The sequence below is a fragment of the Vipera berus genome (assembly GCF_964194415.1).
Source record: "Vipera berus genome assembly, chromosome: Z".
Taxonomy (NCBI): domain Eukaryota; kingdom Metazoa; phylum Chordata; class Lepidosauria; order Squamata; family Viperidae; genus Vipera; species Vipera berus.
This window is the reverse complement of record NC_138205.1, coordinates 44,766,519-44,786,176: the sequence shown is the minus strand read 5'-3', so window position 1 is coordinate 44,786,176 and position 19,658 is coordinate 44,766,519. Positions and strand designations below refer to the sequence as shown.

The 19,658-nt window shown below is 41.3% G+C and overlaps 1 protein-coding gene across 1 annotated transcript; it reads left to right on the top strand.

Moving 5' to 3' along the window:
- The first annotated feature begins 3,090 nt into the window (after positions 1-3,090).
- NR1D1 (nuclear receptor subfamily 1 group D member 1) lies at positions 3,091-18,485 on the top strand. The gene is made up of 8 exons (XM_081344130.1): positions 3,091-3,402; positions 11,486-11,809; positions 12,155-12,243; positions 13,241-13,385; positions 14,293-14,864; positions 15,800-15,985; positions 17,277-17,487; positions 18,027-18,485. Exons 1-8 carry the CDS (start codon positions 3,342-3,344, stop codon positions 18,221-18,223), a joined length of 1,785 nt encoding a protein of 594 aa, XP_081200256.1. The 5' UTR covers positions 3,091-3,341; the 3' UTR covers positions 18,224-18,485.
- Positions 18,486-19,658: the final 1,173 nt, after the last annotated feature.

Here is a 19,658-nt window from a genome sequence, read left to right as displayed (position 1 = left end):
ACAGTGCTTACCCCAAGTCATACCTTTTTTTACTTCACTTGGTCTCTTAATTCTTGATCATTAACAAATGCTTCTAATTTGGGTTTATAGAGAAATTAGAATATATGGCTTGGTGTATACAATGGAACTGCTCAAAATATACCTAGACACCTCTAATTTTTAATAAACTATTATTAAAATAAGATTTAATATCCTAAGTGAAAATAGCCTGGATTCACATATTATTTTGAATCATAAATTATGATGTACTGTAGAAATAACTGAACTGGTTAGAAAGAAATTAAAGGCAGCCTAATCCCAAATATCAAATATGTCATGCTGAAGTGGGCATAATCCTTAAATTAGTTTTAGTCTTAACTTGTTCTCCAAAATTGGGTTAATCATTATTTTAGATTCAGAGAGATGAGAACTTGTGTTGTAGGTTACATTTTGGTTAAAATTCTGGTTTGCAAAATCCCCATATGTAGGATTACCAGATCTGGCGTTCACAAATCCAAATGACCACTAGAAGGCACAAAGAAATACAGAAAACACTAATTCTACTGCCATCTAATGGTCATCCAGATTTTTGTGGCTCAAATTTAGTGGGTCCTTCAGATTTAGATGACATAGGAAACTACTGTATAATGGTCATTGCAATAAACATCTTGAACCTTTTGGAAAATGCAGTGGCTAAGGTAGTTCCATTTTCTGATTAAATCCTTGTTGAACTCCCTGTGGAAAGGGAGTTCCCAAAATTTATATGTAGTTTAATTACCAGACACTTGGTCAATATTGCCCGATCATATTGGAAGAATGCTGTGTTATGCTATGACACTATGATTTATGCCAATGGTGCTCCACCTATGCCTTGCCATAGATATATCAATACATGCAGTTCTTTCCCAATCAGGTGTTTGCTGGGTTAATTTTGCAAATTTTCCTCCATGATATCATTCTTCTCCAATCTGATCACTTTTAGAGTATTACTACTCCCAGAATTAAGATAATTCTGGAAGCTGCAGTCTCAAAATTCCTGGAGGGCATCAGATGAGAACTTATAGCTAAAGTCTTACCATTGTGGCTCAGACTATTATCTCTTATGAGAAATTCTCTCCTTTAAATTTCAACCAATATACAGAATGTCTAAATATTTTAGACAAGTCTTTCATGTTCAGATTTCCTACTGCTATGATACTATCTAGTCTTGCAATGAGGCCACTTAACTATTATACGGAAGATGCTATTAATATTTAAGATGAGCTATATAAATAGTAGGTATCGTGGTGATGCACACATGCCTTTAGAAAACAGTTGGGAATTATACTACTTTCCACAAGTCACACTTTCATAGTAGGCACTGTCTAAAGCATGCTTTTGAAAAATGTGTTTATTCTAGTTCAACTGGTCTGTACTAAAAGGGAATCAGAGTGGGCAGATAACAATAAACCACTGGTTTCCCCTGTCTTCAGTGGCATGCATTCCTCTGAACTATATATACAGTACACATTGTTTCACAGTGCCTTCCTTCTCTTACTCAGCAATTGCTCTAGACTCTCCCAGAGCTTAGTGAAGTGAGTAACATCCCTTAAGGAAGACCTGATTACAATGTGAGACCTAAATCCAAGTGCAGGAATGCAACCTAATGTGTGTTGCTTCACAAGGCACATGGCTTTTAATGAAACTCTTGAGCAGACAGCATGGAACCTATTAAAGTGGGGGTAAGCAACCTATGTTTAGACTACAGTTCTTACATTCCCTTGTCATTAGCCAGGATGCTGGAGTTCATGGGAGCTCAGATCAAAAATATCTGGGTGTTATTAGAATGGCTACCACATCACTCCACAGATGATAAAATAGCTCCTCCATCTTCATTTATTTTTTAAAAAGGGAAGTTAGTATTCAGCAGATATGCTGAGTTCAACAATTCCTTCATTAACACATCAGGAAGCCACCAGGTTGAGGAAAGCTGCTTTTAAAACAATGATGTTGCCTAGGACAGGGGTGCCCCACCCTCAGTCTGTGGATTTCAGCTCCCAGAATTCTCCAGCCACCATGTTTGGGTGATGTTGATGAAAGCTACTTTAGATTAAGAATAAATTTCTGAAAAGATCATTTTAAATATCACTTTCAGAGTAGCCAAATTAGCATAACACAGCATTTGATTCTATAAATCAGAAATTCATTTCCTCCAGGTGCTCTACCACTCCACAATCACTTACTGTGTGATATTGGTCAGGATTATAGACATATGAAGTATACAACACTTGGATGTTACAGTACTGCTACCCAAAAGAGGGATGGATATGCAGATCTCTAGTTATGCTGCTACTTTCATTACCAGCCAACCTGATGGGACTTGGAATACAACAAATTCTGGAGGAGTATACGATGCTCAAACCTGTTTTAAGAGTGATAATGGAGATGCACCCTCTCTCCCATTTGAGCACTTTTTTGACAGCATGGCTGGCAGCACAAAAGTATTAGATATCTGTGTGAACAGTGATCAAAAATATTATCAGTGATTTTCCAAAACAGGATGGTGTTTGCTACTGTTAAGGAGGAAAAACTCGGGAGAAAAGATAAAGAACGATTGTACTGGAGAAGGTCCACTCTTATTCTGAAAAAATGTCACCGAACAAAAATTCTTTTTTCCATTTCATTAAGATCTTTTGTCAACCCTACTTAGCAGTCACTTGTGAAGGGGGACGACCATTGCTTCTTATCACACATCATGTTAAAACATCAACTTTTTCATGGATACTCCCTTTCCACTATCTATGCTTAAGCTTCAACAACTTAGATCTCTCCGGCCAAACGGGAGCGAGAAAAATAATAAGCAAAGTCACTGCAGCTTGACGAAAAACTGCGCAAGCGCAAAAAAAAGCTGTACAGGGAACTACAACTCCCTGCCACCCTTGCGTTCAAGTTCTGTAACGAAGCCCAGTGCAATGTGCCTGCTATTGCTGCAGCAGCAGTAGAAAGTGTGTCACTGGGACACGAGGCAATCCCTAGGAGTCACATGGTGGATGTTCCTGAGCCGCGTGCTGGTGTCTGCGCAGCTGCAAGGAGAGAGTGAGCTTTGGCAGATTAACATTTTGCAAGCGAAGAGAGAGGCAGTGGCATAATCGAGCTCCGGCTGGCGTGAGAGAATCTTTGCACGCGCAGCCAAGCTTCCAGTTCTTTACCATCTGAGTGCCGGTGCAAATTACGAATTTAAAGAAGCAAATTGCCATCATCCCGTGCAAGCATTGCAACATAACTTCGGGCAGGGGGGAAATAAGAAAGAGGAGAGGAAGAGAGCAGCTCTTTGCTTTCCTCCCTCCTCACTAATCGAATCTCAACTTGTATCATCGCTTGATATGAATGACAACTACCAGCTGAACAGGATGGCGACTTTGGATGACAACAACAACGCTCCAGGTAAGCCCCTGCTTTTCATCTATCGGATTCCCACATCGATTTTAAGTTTCCCGTATTAAAAAAACCGGTGCTGTAACTCTCCTCATTCGCACATGGACCCTTGATACCTTTTGTGTGGGATAAAGTCCAGTCTCAGAGCTCAGCCTCCTTCTCCGATACGTTTGGTTTGTGAAATAGCACCCCAACTAATCGGAGTCTGTTTTATCAGAATAAGCTGGAAGGATAGGCAGGGATCACACCTACCCAAATAGGGTACTTATTTATGAAGAAGTTGCTTCTGAACCTCATTAATTGTACATAGAATAAAGGAGTATTTCCGAACCGCCACCCCACAGAATATACTTTGGGAAGTGGGAGGAAAGTCCGGAGGAAAATCGCTTAGATCCTCTCTTCTAACCTGCACCCATCTCCCCGTCAAAAATCATTAATTTGCCAGACGTGCACCGTGGCTCCCTCTTGGGGACCGGTAGAAAGGGGAGTAGAAATTTAAGTATCAGTTTTAAGGGAGGAGATCAACCTCCTCTTAATGAAAGTGTAGAGCCAAGCACTTGGGTCACTAATAGTCGCAGGCGGCGCCCTCTCTTATCCTTTGAATTGAGGGGCAGATGACGGCAGTCCGGAAGAAAAAGGAGCTGTTTTGCTTTCCTGTTGCGGCTCACAATTATTTTTCAATGAAATTTCGTCTGAGAGAATCAGGAAATTCGTTATCTCTCTCGATATCGCCCCGAGATGTCGCTCCCAGGGATCTTCCACCTCCCCCCCCCGCGACTTTTGAAATCTCGTTGTCCCGCTCTGGAATCCCACCCTTTGGGATTCCCCCAGTGAGGGTCTCACGTGTCCACTGTTCGGACTCAGCCACGTGCAAAGTTTGTTTTCCTCACCGGCTCCGCCCCTACCACCCATTGGCCTATCCCGCCTCAATTACATCTTTAACCACACCTATTTTCGAACGTCATCGTTCGGGAAGAAACAGTGCCCTGTCTCCTCCCTCCTGGGTGGGCCTTCTGATGATCTTTGTTCGTGGGTGGAGGAGGAATCGGAACCAATGGAGGATGAGGGGAAGGGCAAAGCGTGAGGGGCGGAGCTGAGACAGAGGAGGGCAGGGAACCACGTGAGAACGGGACACGTTGGGGAGACTTGTCCGACCTGCCAAGGTTATTGGCGCGTCTCCTGTTCATTAAACTGAGTTTAGGAACGGCTCTAGATCTTTGGGGCATATGAAAATTTTGGTTAAGTCATGAGGCCAGTCCGAATGCCAACTGCGTGAGTGGAACCTGCCTGTTTTCTGCATTTTGGGGTGTGCCGGAGATAAACTAAAAATTAAGTAATGCGAGCATCCCAACCCTTGAACCTCTTCATTTTATTCTGAGACTACTCTGTCCCCACCACCACTACTAACCACACCAGATACCAGCTCCTAGCTAACCTTGAATAATTGTATAATCTAGGGGTCCCCAACCCCTGGTGTGTGGACCAGTACCCGGCCGCGGCATGCCAGCAACCGGTCTGCACAAACAAGTAAAGTCCCATCCGTGGGATGCAGGCAGCACACAAAACCACGTACACTCCAGTCTGTAGAAAAAATCTCTCTGTGTAACCAGTTCCTGGTGCCCAAAAGGTTGGGGACCTCTGGTATAATCTGCTGCTATACAACTGCCAAGGAAAGTTTATGAACATAGCTGCAAGTAGCTGAACTTGATGCAAGATATGATGTTGCATTTGTTTTAAGGTAATAGTGTCATCACAGTACAAGAGAAATAGGATCATTGAGGGGACTTCCTGAGTTATCCATATTTGTTGGATTGTAATTTTTTTTAGCAATGAAACCTACTGGGATTGGGGTTGTCCACACCCCATATAATTGCACTTGTTTATAGTCAGTATATTAGGGTTTGATTTCTTTCTGAAAGTGTTTTGTATATATGTATATATGTTTAATATTAATCTGTTATAATAAGTGATCAAATTCCCCCTTTCCTGCACATAGATTTGTAGTGATGTCTTTATATCCAAAGAGCTCTTATGCAATTTTACTGCAAGCTTTCCACTGAGTTCATGCTAGTTTGTCCTCATGAAGTGAACAAATTGACAACTTCTAGCTTTGTATCCAAGACTAACATGTTGACACTGCTCCAATATTATCTGTAGTCACTCCCAAGCCTCCATTTGGGTAGACTAGTGACATATCTTACAAGCAAACATGACACACCTTTCCCTTCTTTAGACCCATTTGGAAGTTCTCCAGCTTGGTGTGCTCGTAACTTTCAGCGCTGTCTTGTGCCTTCAAGCATTATTTATTCTCTATGACTCACCTGGGATGGTCTGTTTTAATATTACTTGCAGGGACAGCTGCACATGTGCACAGCTTCCTCCACTGGGATTCCCTGCTCTACCTTTCATGGTGTGATCTGACAGGTTTTCAAACCCTGCTGCTTACCTGTTAAAAAATAGAGAAGGAAGAGTGTTGTAAAGGAGAGGGCAGGAGCAGAGGACAAAAAAGGCCCTTGAGCCCACGATTTGGCAGGAGTTCCCTTAGATCCAAATTAGAGGCAAGATGATGAAGATGTTTGCCTTAACCAGCCAACCAGAAGTTTTGGCTGCTTTCCAGGTCTCTGCAGCCGGGCAGTTCTTAATTCAACTAGACACTGTAATTGTAACTATCTTCATCTTGTTTGTTCTTGGTAACATTCCTGGTTATTATGCTTAAATTCAGAGATTGTCAAAAGTTTCAGATTAATACTGGGCTGCATAGCATTTGGCACAATCTAAACTGGGAATAGTGAAGTTGCTTTTGGGATGTTTGTTGTCTTTAAAGTTACTGAGAATTTCCTTTGGCTGCAGTAATTGGTGCTTTTTTTAAACAACAACAACAACCACAGAGGTGGAAGGGACCTTGGAGATCTTCTAGTCCAACCCCCTGCTCAGGCAGGAAACCCTGTACCATTTTAGACAAATGGTTATCCAGTCTCTTCTTAAAAATGTCCAGTGTTGGAACATTCACAACTTCTGGAGGCAGGTTGTTCCACTGATTAATTGTTCTAATTGTCAGGAAATTTCTTCTTAGTTCTAGACTGCTTCTCTCCTTGGTTAGTTTCTATCCATTGCTTCTTGTCCTGCCTTCAGGCGCTTTGGAGAATAGCTTGACTCCCTCTTCTTTGTGGCAACCCCTGAGATATTGGAACATTGCTATCAAATCCTTCTCTTCATTAAACTAGACATACCCAATTCCAGCAACTGTTCTTTATATGTTTTAGCCTCTAGTCTCCAGTTTCTGGTAAGGAATGTCATTCATAAGCACCCCCCTTCCCCATCCCCTGTTTTGCAGCCTTCTTATATCAGTTTACACTTAGATTGCCATTTTTATTTTCTGCAACTGCAAAAGGAAAAAAAAGCCCTCTCATTTCCCCACTTACTCTCATTGAAACCTCATTTCTGCAGAACGAATGGCAAATTAGTGGATAAGCAGGTTGCCTCTGGCTCATTAAATATGGAGAAAAAGTCCCTTATAATGTAAGAGGTAGAAATGAATGAAAGGAGTTGGGGACATCATCCTATTCTGATCTTTGTTGTCTAAGAAGATTAAAATCTAGATTAGAAGTTACAATTTCAACAGGATCAGGAAGCCAGTTTCGAGAGTTAGAGGATAGTTACTAGAAATCTTTTTTAACCTAATTGGTATTTGGGAACATAAGGGAATGTCTCCTCCTGTGTGTGTGTGAGAGAGAGAGAGGGGTGGTGGGGGGTGGTGGAGGGAGAGTTTATATTATCCATAACACTAAAATTGGAGAGGGGGCGGTGGATGTTTCAGATACAAGAAATTCAGTAATGCAGGCAGTACAGCAAATAAAAAAAAGATGCAACTTCTAAAAGATGCCTAGGCATTTTTATTTATTTTTTGGCAGTACAGTACTACAGATATTTTTTTCTGAAGAAGGATTCTTCACTAGTCCCAGTTTTGGGTAGAAAATATTTTGTCGGGGCAGTTGTGTGTGGGGGGGAAGTATCTCTCATTATGATAGACTTTAGCTGGGAGATCTTGTCTTGATTCATGCTGGTGACATCTTAACCTTTTTTGATGATATAGAGCAGCCGAACATAGGTAGCAAGTTCTAGCAGTTCAGCCTTCTCAAATGGGATGCATTTCAGGTGTGTTGGGACTGCAGACTCAGAAATCCCTGCTAAGACCTCAGTTTGGGAAAGGCTAAATTAATTCATGCCCATCCTCTTCCCTGTTGGCAAAGGAGAATGCCTTTGGATTGCCAGCCATAACTGGTATTGTTTCAGCTTCTCCTAAGCAAGCAGTCCCAGCTCTTGGGCTGCACCTAATAACTGAGCTGGCAGAGATAAAGCTTGGCAGTCCCAGTCAAGACTGGCTTGTTGTCAAATGCCTACCTGGGCACTGGATGTGCTTCTCCCACATGATCTTGTTTATAATTCTTTGGGCATGGATGGTTTTGTTTTTGTTGCTCCAAGATTCCTTGGCAGTGATACTTGCCTCCTGGCAAGTGGCCCAGTTCTGAAACCTTGAGTCTTTTTTAAATAACCAGGTTCCCAATTTAATTGGTCTTTTGGATGTGATGGATTTTTTTTTAAAAGAAATAATTATTTTGGCTTCCACCTGTTTTCCAGTGAAATTTTGGCTGCCTGATTCACTGCTATAAATTGTTTGCTTCATCCTTTTCCATACCCCACCCCACCCCCATCTGCAGTTTCTATATAGGTCAACATCTGAAAGCAGAAAGAATTGAATTGCAAAATAAATAATTTTGGTGAGATGAGCTCAGAGTTTGCAGCTAGGAAATAAATTTTATAGTTTTATCCAGATGTGTTTGGGAAGAAAAGTCAGCCATACTTCCCATACACTGGGCTGCTTTGTTTTCCCTGCTCCTAGTTTATTTACAGTAGTGCTGTTGCAATCCATTCTGGTTCAGTTTCTAGCACATGGACACTGTGTTCCCATTCGCTCTTTTGCCACATCTTATGTGAGTTGATTATCCATATTGTAAACTGTAGTGTATGCCTTTAAAGCATACATGGAAATGTCAGCACAGCAGGGGGCTGGACAGCTCCAGGCTATAACCGCTTTGGCGGGAAAGCCTGAATAGGGCGAGTCGTTGACAGCCCCAGGGCATGGTCAGCTCTGGCGGGAAGCCAGGGTTTAAATCCATTGGCCACCTGCACTGGCGGGAAGCCCAGGTTTAAATCTATTGGTCACCATTCACCTGGGCAGGTATAAAGAGACGCCAGGTAACCCCTTTGCCCCAGCTTCATTTCTGACTCAATAAAGAAATACTACCCAGCTCAAGTGTCCGTCTCTCCGTTCAACCACGCGACATTGCATAAACTGATTCACTAATTGCCACTATTTGGGTATATGATGATGCGCACAAATAGTATGATATGAGCAGTGCTTTTTTTGTAAAAGAAAAAGGGGCCGGAACTCACACATGTCATACAACGCACCTTGCCTACCCTACAAGGTTCCATCCAAAAAAGGTGCTGGAACTCCGTTCTGAGCGTTCTATGAGGAAAAAAGCCCTGATGGTATCAAAAGCCATTGGGAGAGGTCAAAGAGAGCAAGGATGGATGCTCTATCCCTACTGCATTGTTGTGACCAGTGCTTTTTTTGTAAAAGAAAAAGGTGCCGGAACTCACACATGTCATACAAGCCGCCTTGCCTACCCTACAAGATTCCATCCAAAAAAGGTGCCGGAACTCCGTTCTGAGCGTTCTATGAGGAAAAAAGCCCTGGATATGAGAGGCAAATAGGAAAGAAAGAAATTTTGTAGTTGCAGGTGGTGAGAGTTGATATACCTTTCTTAACGTAAATGTCTGTGGAGATTTTCAGTCATCCAGGTCCTGGTTGTCTCAATGCTGCTTTTTGAAGAGGCAACTGGACTTTCTTGTTTTTCTTTCCTTCCATTCCCCACTATCCAGTCAGAGCTGAGATGAGAAGCAAAATGTCTTCAAAGAAAAATAAGTCCAGTTGCCTTTTGAAAAAGCACCTTTGGGACTTTTTTTTTAAAGTATAATGCTAGCTAGAGATGATTATCCTTGATAATCAAAAATGCTTCTGCATTTCAGGATAAAATGCTTGAAACACAGTTGATTCAGTAGATAAGAAGCAAGGAAAAACTCTCATAGAAATTTAAAGTTTGGAAGGTACCTGGAGGCCATCTAATCTAAATGTCTGTACTACAAGAATCTTACTAAAGCATCCTTGAATGATAGGCACGTCAGTCCTCCAGACTTTTGTTCATCTGGCTGAGATGGAATGTAAAGTATTCTCATGGAATTCTTGCCTTACATATATGACTCAATAGATCTAGATTGCTAGCTGTATATGAAATAGGGAAGCAATTTAATCCCAAGTCAATCCTCTGATGTATGTGGGAGGCTTTGTATTTATTACCCTTAGCAGCTTGCTAAGTCTTCAGCTATTTGTTCACTAAGCATTTCTTGAACCACATTGCCTCTCTGTTAGCATAATTTTTATTTTTTTATTTTTTATTACATTTATATCCCGCCCTTCTCCGAAGACTCAGGGCGGCTTACAAGCTTAGCAGTAGCTTTCATTCTATGTATATGCCTGCTTATTAATAAATGAATGAAATATTTTCTTTTCTCAAATACATTCAGAAATGTATAATGTTCTTTTTTTAGTAGTGTTTTTCTAAGATAAAGTTCATCATTTGGCAAGGTGTTTCTTATCTCTTCTCTTTCTCCTTTCCATTTTCTTCTGCATTTCTAAAACCTGTTTCTTTGGTCACTCTTCCCTAACCTGAACTCTCCTAATGTGCAACAATGGCCCTTCCCAGAATTCCCAGCCTATATGGCTAGAGGTATTTTGGGAAATGCAGTCCTGACATATTTGGAAGTGCCAGGTGAGGAAAGGCTGTCTTAGCTTGGAAGCCTACAAGACAGAATTTCTTCTGTTTTTAGAACACAGTTACAATCATCTTAAATGAAAATCCTCTTGAAAGGGTTTTATTTATTGGATATATGCCCTTTAAAATGTGTGGACCTAAACTCCCAGAATTCCCCAGCCAGCATATTGGGGACTTTGGGTAACCTTCAAGGGGCAGGTTCTAAGGTGTTTAGAATTTTTGGGATTAGTATCAGTACTTGAAATATGCAGTATGGTGGTGCAGTGGTTAGAATGCAGCATTGCAGGCTCACTCTGCCCACTGCCAGGAGTTCAATCCTGATTGGCTCAAGTTTGACTCAAGTTCAATCCTGATTGGCTCAAGTTTCTTGTGGCTCGCGAAGCCATCCTGGAAACAGTGAGGGAACGGCCCCCACTGCCTTGGCCCTGGCCTAGAGACCCTCCTCCTGCCAGAGACCCTCAGATCTGTCCCACTCCTGCCCAGGCCCCCATAGGCACCCTTGATGCGAACGATGTAGAGCTGGCCACGCCCACCCAGTAGGCCATATGCACTCTAGCCACGCCCACCCAGTAGGCCACACCCACCCTGGCCATACCCACCCGGCCCCCTGAGGGCAACCGCAATGCTGATGTGGCCCTCAATGAAATTGAGATTGACACCCTTGATCTAGATTATTATGATCAGTTGGAATTTGTGAGCAGGGGATCGCAAGTAGCTGATCCTGAGTACACTTTAAAAAAGAAGACTGAATCTATTTTAATTATTGGATGGAATACCACTAGAAAATCCCAGGGCCATATACAAGGCTGAGAAATAGAAGAGATTATTGTGACAAATCACTTTTGTATTATTCTCAAAAGAACTATGTGAATATGTCAGAGTAGTTGCCAACAGTCAAGCTTGATTCAATGGAATTTTTGCCATTTTGTTTATCTGAGAGAAAGGCTGCTCCAATCTTTTAGTTTACTTTAGTCCGATATGAGCTCTACAGCTTCATGTTGTTAGGGGGATTACTTGCAACAGTGAAATCTAAAAACCTAACTATTTCTAAGATGGTTTACAGTTTGTCAAGCTTCACCTAGATGGCATATTAGAGACATCCAGTTACCTGACAAAAACAAATCAATTGGGAGACTATGCAAGTGCTCTAGGGTAAAAGAGACTTATCATATATATTTTTCTTTTTCTTTATGCAGGTGGTGTGATCAGTTACATTGGCTCAAATGGATCTTCCCCAAGTCGCACCAGTCCCATTTCTTTGTGTGGCAGTGACAGCTGCCAACTATCATCCCATCCAGCATTTCCTAACTACTTCCCACCTTCACCCACTGGATCTCTGGTGCAGGATTCTGGACGTCTCTACGGGGGTGGTTCAGCTGGACTTTGTGATGATGCCTCACCATCATCATCGTCTTCCTCCTCTGCCTACTGCACTGGAGGCTCTCCAGTGGGACTCCAAGTGACCTTGGATGATGGGAGGCATGTCTCCCCTATCAAAAGCACCAGCAGCAGCATCACGAGTGAGTGATGATCTGGAAAGCTGCGCTTTGGGGGATGGGATCTGATTGAGAATGCTGAGGTGAGCATGGATTTGGGAGTGAGTGTTGAGATGACCACATCTCATAGGGTAGTTGTGGGCTCACAGTTCCATCAACTACTGACTCTTTTGGCAGACTGTGGGATTCAGGTACTTCAGTTTGTCAGTGTTGCCTTTCTGACAACATTGATTCCAGCTGTGTTTCTCAAAATCAGCTATGTGCATCCAATGCTTTGAAAGCTCACCAATACTGAAAAGGCTGAAGCTATGGAATTGTGAATCCAGTCTTCACACAAAGAATTTCATAGTCTTTGTCTCTCTCCTTCAGAACTCAATGGGATGGTCCTTCTATGTAAAGTTTGTGGTGATGTTGCTTCCGGCTTCCATTATGGTGTCCATGCCTGTGAAGGCTGCAAGGTAAAGTTTTTGATGTATATACAACAGAAACATGTTGGACTTCAAAATTCATCTGGCTTATGATTGTGAGAAGGGGGTTACCTCAACATACTCAAGACTTTCCAACACTTTGAACAAGGAAAAATATGTCTCTTTTCATATAAATGAATCTATGAGAATATCTTCTTTACAAGTCTTTGATTCTGAGACCTGCTTGTGAGCATAGTAGCTCTTTTGAGCATAGAGATCGGATCTATCTATTGCTCTTAGTGACATCAAAGATTTATAGTGTGATTTGATTACTTACCTGTTCTTCTGATAGCTTTGTATCTGAGTTAACTGCTTGAGACTCCCCATCCAGATGCACCAGTACTTAATACTGTAGTGCCATTCCAAGCTGTATTATTTGGGGATAATGAAAATTGTCAGCATTTCTAGATGGTATAGCTGCAAGAATGGTTTGGATGCTGACATGCAGCTAAGCAAGGTATAAGATTCCTCTGCAGTCAATTCTGCTTCAGCTATAAAAAATATTTTAATATAAAGGCAATACAATCACTGTTTTTAGAGATTCTTACTTGCAATTACTATGGAGAAAAATTTTTTGTGTCAGACTGTATGTAGGTAAATAGCAAACGTAGTTTTTTTTCTCCTCTCAGATTTGCGCTATAGACCAGTGTTTCTGAACCTTAGCAACTTTAAGACTTTAAGCAACTTTCATTTTCAACTTACAATTTTCAGTTCCAATTTTCACTTTTCAACCAACATGGAGAATTTTGGGAGTTGAAATCCACTGGTCTCTGGACATTTATAAGCTATTGAGGTTCCTACCCTCTTTTCTTGGAGCCAACAGAATTGTAACAGAATTGTATGAATAAAATTACTCTTGAGAACGTTTACACCAAAAGCACTTGCAGTTATACTCTGCTTCACAATCTCAAGAGAGGTGTATTGAAGTAACTATCAGACATAGCTGCCCATTGTCCTAGTTTAAAATGCCTGTGTCTTACAACTGCAGGGTTTCTTTCGGCGCAGCATTCAGCAGAACATCCAATATAAAAAGTGCCTGAAAAATGAGACTTGCAGCATTGTCCGCATCAACCGGAATCGTTGCCAGCAGTGTCGCTTTAAGAAGTGTCTGAGGGTTGGCATGTCTCGTGATGGTAAGTTCCTGTGGCAGAAAATTAAAGTTCTCAGGAAGAGCAACAGTCCAGCCTTGTTTAAAGCTTTTGGTGGGCTTTCTGGGTGACCTCTAAAGATATGCACCGAAGGGTAAATCATATACATTACAGTACAGAAGTTTTGGGTTGTGTTGCATCTGTAATTCTTCTGATCTACTCTTTGGGGCAGGTATTCTTGACCCTGTAGAGCTCCTAAAAGGTCTGAAGTAGAAAAGGTCTGAAGTTGGAAAAGGGAAGAGATGGTGAGGTGAGAGGAGTGACAAGAGTTGCCGCCTTTCTCCAATGGTGATGTACCTCCTGGAGATATTAGGATCAGGCTTTTGCATGGTGCACTTGGGCAGCATTGCCGAAGAGCTCGGGGAAGGCTATGTGGGGGGTTGTTGTGGGTTTTTTTTCTTTGAGAGAACAAATATTTCAGTCTTTGCTTGCTGGCATAGATTGTTCTCTACAAGGACGACTAAGCACGGTTAGACCTGGTTAGTACTTGGATGGGGGGAAATCTCAGAAATGTATGTTGAAAAATTAAAATGGAAGCAATAATGGCAAGCTACTTTGTATTGTTGCAATGACGACAATATATGCCATCTGACATAAACAATTTGATACATGTAAAATCCCCAGATTTCCACTGATTAATTTATCCTGCTGTTGTTTCCTTTTCCGAGAGCATAATGTGCAAGCACATAGGTTCTTTCCTAAACTCATCAATGGAAAGTCTTTGAAGATGACGTTTATCCCATCCCTGCTTCACTTCCTGGGCTTTTTGAAAGAGTTTTTGCTTCTAAGAAAAGCCATGGATTAGATTGCAGTTTTTAAAAACCCACGTCGATCCTTGGATTCCACAGGAATATTTAATGTATTGTCATCTTTTTTTCTGTGTCCTGTGCAGCTGTACGATTTGGGCGCATCCCCAAGCGTGAGAAACAAAGGATGCTGGCTGAGATGCAGAGTGCAATGAACATGGCTAATAACCAACTGAGTGCACAGTGCCTCCCTGAGAATCTGCCCACAGGACATCCACAGTCCAGTACTCTCTTGCTGGGCCACCAGTCTCAACTGGCACCTTCTTCCCCACCTTCCCGTGTAGCCTCCTCACCCCAGACATTTCCTTGCTTCTCCCAGTTTTCTCAGCAGTTGACACCTCCACGATCCCCAAGCCCTGGAGATGTCATGGAGGATGTCATCGCACAAGTGGCTAAAGCCCACAAAGAGATTTTTGTTTATGCCCACGACAAACTGGCCACAGGGCCCCAACCACCCACAGGGAGTAAAAGTTCTCCTAGTTGGGACAACAACTGGTTGATCAATGGCTATCACACCAGTGGGCTGCATCTTCAAAATGACAACTGGAACACTGGTTCTGCCTCTAGCCCTGATTGTCACCAGAATATCAATGGACATAGATTTTGTCCCTCTGGGGAAACAGACCTCTCCCTTAGGCAAGGCGAAACCAGAGTCTTGGTAAGTGTTACATTGCCATGGACCATCTCATTTGTCTTTCAAATTCAGTTGTTGCTAAATTATTATTATTCTGCTGCTGCTGGTTGGGTTTGTGGCCGGAAAATCAAGTACTTCCCTGGGATGGGAATGAAATTCAAATCAAGAAATTTATGTTCATCTTAGCTATTAGGTTAATTATTCACCAGGTGATTGGGGTGTATTTTTATCTCTACTATTTTTATGTTCTGGATGCTTGTTTATTAAAATTAGGTTAGTTGTTTTGCTCGTACCTTAAGAGAAGTTGCTGCTTATTAACCTTCTTTACCTAAGGAAGAGGGTTTATTTTCTCTGTCTTTAAAGTTTGTTCTGCAGATGCAGATTTTCTTTTTATTTCATAAACTATTATGGATCCTTCAGCAAACAATAGCTGGAATATTTTTTTAGAAGAATAAATAATGCCCATCCATTTGGAGTAGTGTTCAGTAACCTTTCAGACCCTTTTGACCTCTGTCTGAGTGAAGGTCAGAGAATTTGCCCCATGATTGAGTGTGCAATCCGAGGTTGCCATTATATAAGAGGTATCTGCCCAAAGTAATGGCAGGAGATGGATCATGCTGTTCAACTATATGCATGTAATGGAAGGAATGTGTGCATTGTAAATCCTCTGTATTTCACTGTGGTTGCACTAATCACTATGTGAAAGCTCAGTTTTCACGATTTTTTAAAAAAAGAATATGAGCAATAAGGAAATCAAAGTTTGCTAAAATTTTATTTTAAGAATGTACATCACAATTAGCAGGTAAGAAAACTTTTTTTTCTTAGAGCTATGGAAAAAAATTACGCACACAGCCAGAAATGGTGCTTAGCAGCTTTTTTTTTTTGCAGGCTTACCTATTTCCAACCACTTTAATTCATACCCTAGTTTGTCCTTACATGACTATTTCCCCTCCTAACAGGCATGCCCAATGAATTGTCATCCTCATGGTTACAATGGCCGCACAGTTCAGGAGATTTGGGAGGATTTCTCACTGAGCTTTGTGTCAGCTGTACGAGAAGTTGTGGAATTTGCTAAACACATTCCGGGATTTCAGGAGCTGTCACAACATGACCAAGTCTCACTACTCAAAGCTGGCACATTTGAGGTAGGAAAATTTCCACCTACAGTTTAAGATCCTCCTTAGTCACAAGCTATTGATATTCTGTGCTGGAAATACTTCTTCCCAGAAACCTACTTCTTATTTGTAAATAGTGCAGAACAAACATAGAGCAGAGCAAGGTTGTTTTTAAATCCCATCACAAATTTCCATCTTTTTTTAGTACCAAGAAAGCATTAGAAAGACATTGTGTGTTGACTTCTCTCTCAAATATAAACTAATTAGAAATAATTAAAGATTGTTGTCAGGATGGTCTGCTTTTAGAAAATGTAACCTAGCCATACCCAGAGCAAAATAAGAATTTGGCTGAAATTCTGACACATCTTTTTTGAAATCTTCGAAAATCAACCACCTTATGGTTTGATCCTTAGTATGTTGCAGCCTAACTTGAGAGATGATCAACATCATTTTTGCAAATTAATAGTGGAGAAAAGGGTTAGGGCTAATCTTTGCCAACAAGTCTGTAGGATATGGGATTGTGTGTTTGGGCAATCTCAGCATCATCAAAAATTGTCCTTTCATATCTTCATTACACTTAATGTATACTTAAAATGAGTGGCATTTGTGGCGCATAACAACCTTTGCCTTTCCTATGGATACCACTGGTCCTGATGTTACTATGCAGATGTTTTCCAATGCTAAAACATATTTATTGACATAAAGTCAATGTTTTACGACTTTAAAATAAAATTTAAGTCAACATAGTTTGTACAAATGCGCCAGGTATGTTTTACTGGGAATGTGGATATCTGTATACATAGTAGCAGAGAAAGCTAAAGATAAAAGGTAACTTCATGTTTTAGCCCATGGGATTGCCATATCTCTCAAGCTTATGCTATGATATATAGATGAAAGTTTGCATTATATTCTTAAACTCATTAGCATCTTGGAAGTTTCTTGGCGGGAAAGTCAAGTATCGTAAAATGGTGAGTTACATCCTAAAACTTGAATTCATGGAAAACTCAAGACAATTGTGAAGTAAGCTGTGTGTGTAAGCTTCGTTTTTCTTCTTAAGTAGGCATATTGATGGGCTTTTTTATAGCAGTGAAAGACATCAAGAGAACGATACAATAGATTCTTCATTTTGAGTCTGAACTTGTTGCCATGGCATGAGAGGCACAAATTGCAATAATTATAATTACCCTTCCTAAATTGTAATTATAATCTCAAAATGTGGAGATGTTTCTGATGTCATTTTGGTTTTGTTGTTTTTTTAAAAAAATTAAAAAGCACTTGACTTATTTTCTGAAAGTTCTTTATCTTTTCCCTCCAACCCCAGGTGCTAATGGTTCGGTTCGCCTCCCTTTTCAATGTCAAGGAGCAGACTATAACATTCATGAGTCACACAAAGTACAACCTTGAAGAGTTGTGGGGGATGGGCATGGATGACTTGTTAACATCCATGTTTGAGTTCAGTGAGAAGCTTAGTGCCTTGCAACTATCTGAAGAAGAACTGGGCCTCTTCACAGCTGTGGTGCTGATCTCTGCAGGCAAGTATCCCTTGAGCTAGACTGGTGGGAACCCCAGTCCCAATGTATAGACTTTCTGATTGTATCCTTTGCCCACCATAGCCTGTTCACATTTGTTTGCTGTCCTTGCCATACCTCCAGATCTGTGATTCTTCACTATCCAAATGTAGCCCCCAACTCCCTCACACAAATCTTTCTAGTCCCTACCCTCCAAATACTAGAAACCTTATAGGTATAACTGAAATTCTCCATATTCCTCTTTGATCCCATAACCTCTCTCTTCAACAGTATATTTTAGCGGTTTATGTCCTCGGGGACAAAACTCTTTATTTGTTGTGAAGTAGGATGCGTGGTCATGGTTCTTTAGAAATCATAACCAACTATGCTTCAAGGATTGTGATTTGTAGATCATCTCTGGCATGATTTTATCTTACAATTGGGCATTCTTGTGACCTGAAGGGAGGCTAGACATTTCTGATACTGCAGTCTGGACTATGGTTTTATGTACTTCCTTTACAGCCTTGCTCCACAGTACTGATTGTCGATCCCTCTCTATGTAGATCGCTCAGGCATCGAGAACCCAGCATCAGTGGAGCAGCTACAGGAAACTCTGATCCGGGCGCTGCGAGCCCTCATTCTCAAGAATCACCCCCAGGAAACATCCCGCTTTACTAAACTGCTCTTGAAACTGCCTGATCTACGCACCCTCAACATGCACTCCGAAAAGCTGCTCTCCTTCCGCATTGATGCTCAGTAGAAGATAGCGCAGGCAGAAATACTGCGAGTCCAGGCTCCTGACCAATTATCCTTGCTTTATTGCACTAACCAGACTATTTTGGGCCTGGACATGGCTATTTATGTGGGGGTGGCAGCTGCTCCTCCTGCCTGCTCAGAAATAAACAGCACAACCAACCGCCTTTGTAAATACATCTGTGTATATTGGAACTGTGTGAAGAGGATATCCCTCTTCCTGGCTATGGTGCCAACTTCAGGAGAAAAATACAATGAAAGCAAACTGACTGGATGGTTGTCTTCCTCTTTTTGTTCACTTGTTGCTCTCCTAAGTTGCAACTACTGTGGGGATTGGGATAAAGCGTGGCATGATCCTTACGATCCTTTGGCTGCTACCAGAAGGAAAACAAGTCTTAGATACAGGCAGGTAACTGGAGCCCCATTTGTTTTTTTTCTAGGGAGGGTGATGTGGTATGAACAGGCTCACCTGCCTTATTGTTCATCTATTAAGTTTTCCTTTCTGGTGTAGGAGACCTATGAAACTCTTTGTGATAGATGCCACTTCCAGGCAAACTAATATTGAAATAATACCCCTTGTTAGTAGGAATGCAAAAGAACTAAACCGCCACCTTTGAAATACTCCTGTCTAGCAAAAAGAGAAAGAAAAAAAAAGGTATAAACCCATCATTCATCCTCAGATTAAATTGAAATAAAATGAGGCAGTGATGGCAGTTGGCCTCTTTTTCCACATCCTGAATTCTTGGCGAACTTTCTGTGTGTAGTGGGACTGAGGCTGTACTCGTTAAAGAGAGGCTTGATGGGTAAAATGGTAGAACAATTGTAGCTCAACCTTGTACTCAGTTTTGGTTAAAAGAAAGGATGTTATACCAGCCACCATTTACCAGAAATGAGACACCAAAAGTCAGTTGGGGCTGTGAGGTTTTTTTTTTCCGTCTTTGTTTAAGGGTAGGTTTGTTTGTTTTTTAATCATATATTTATTACATAAATATATAGTAAAATAGACCAGCAACAATTACCATAAAAATATCTTTCTTTAAAATCCTGACCAAAAACACAAAAAGGGTTATTTTTTTTCCCCCTGCCCCAGACTTTTCAGGGTTATTTTTTTTTCAAAATCGCACGTCACAGACAAATTGTGATTGTCGTAATTATTTTTTTTTTACATCAGCAGCTTCCTGCTTCCCAGATGCAAAAAAGGAAAAGGAAAAGGAAAAGAAAAACAGAAAAAAGTAAAGACAGTAAGGGAGAAGGGGGGGGTGAGGGGTGAGGCAGAGGGAACATTTTCTCCACCTGGTTTTCTCTTTCCCCCTCCCCCAACCCAACCCGCCCTGCCCTTCAGAAAACCCCATCTCCCAAATGTACATTCACTAACTCCCTGCTCACAGTTTCTTTCCCTGCTCTGGACCGCGAGGGAAAAACCACGATGCATAGTATACTGG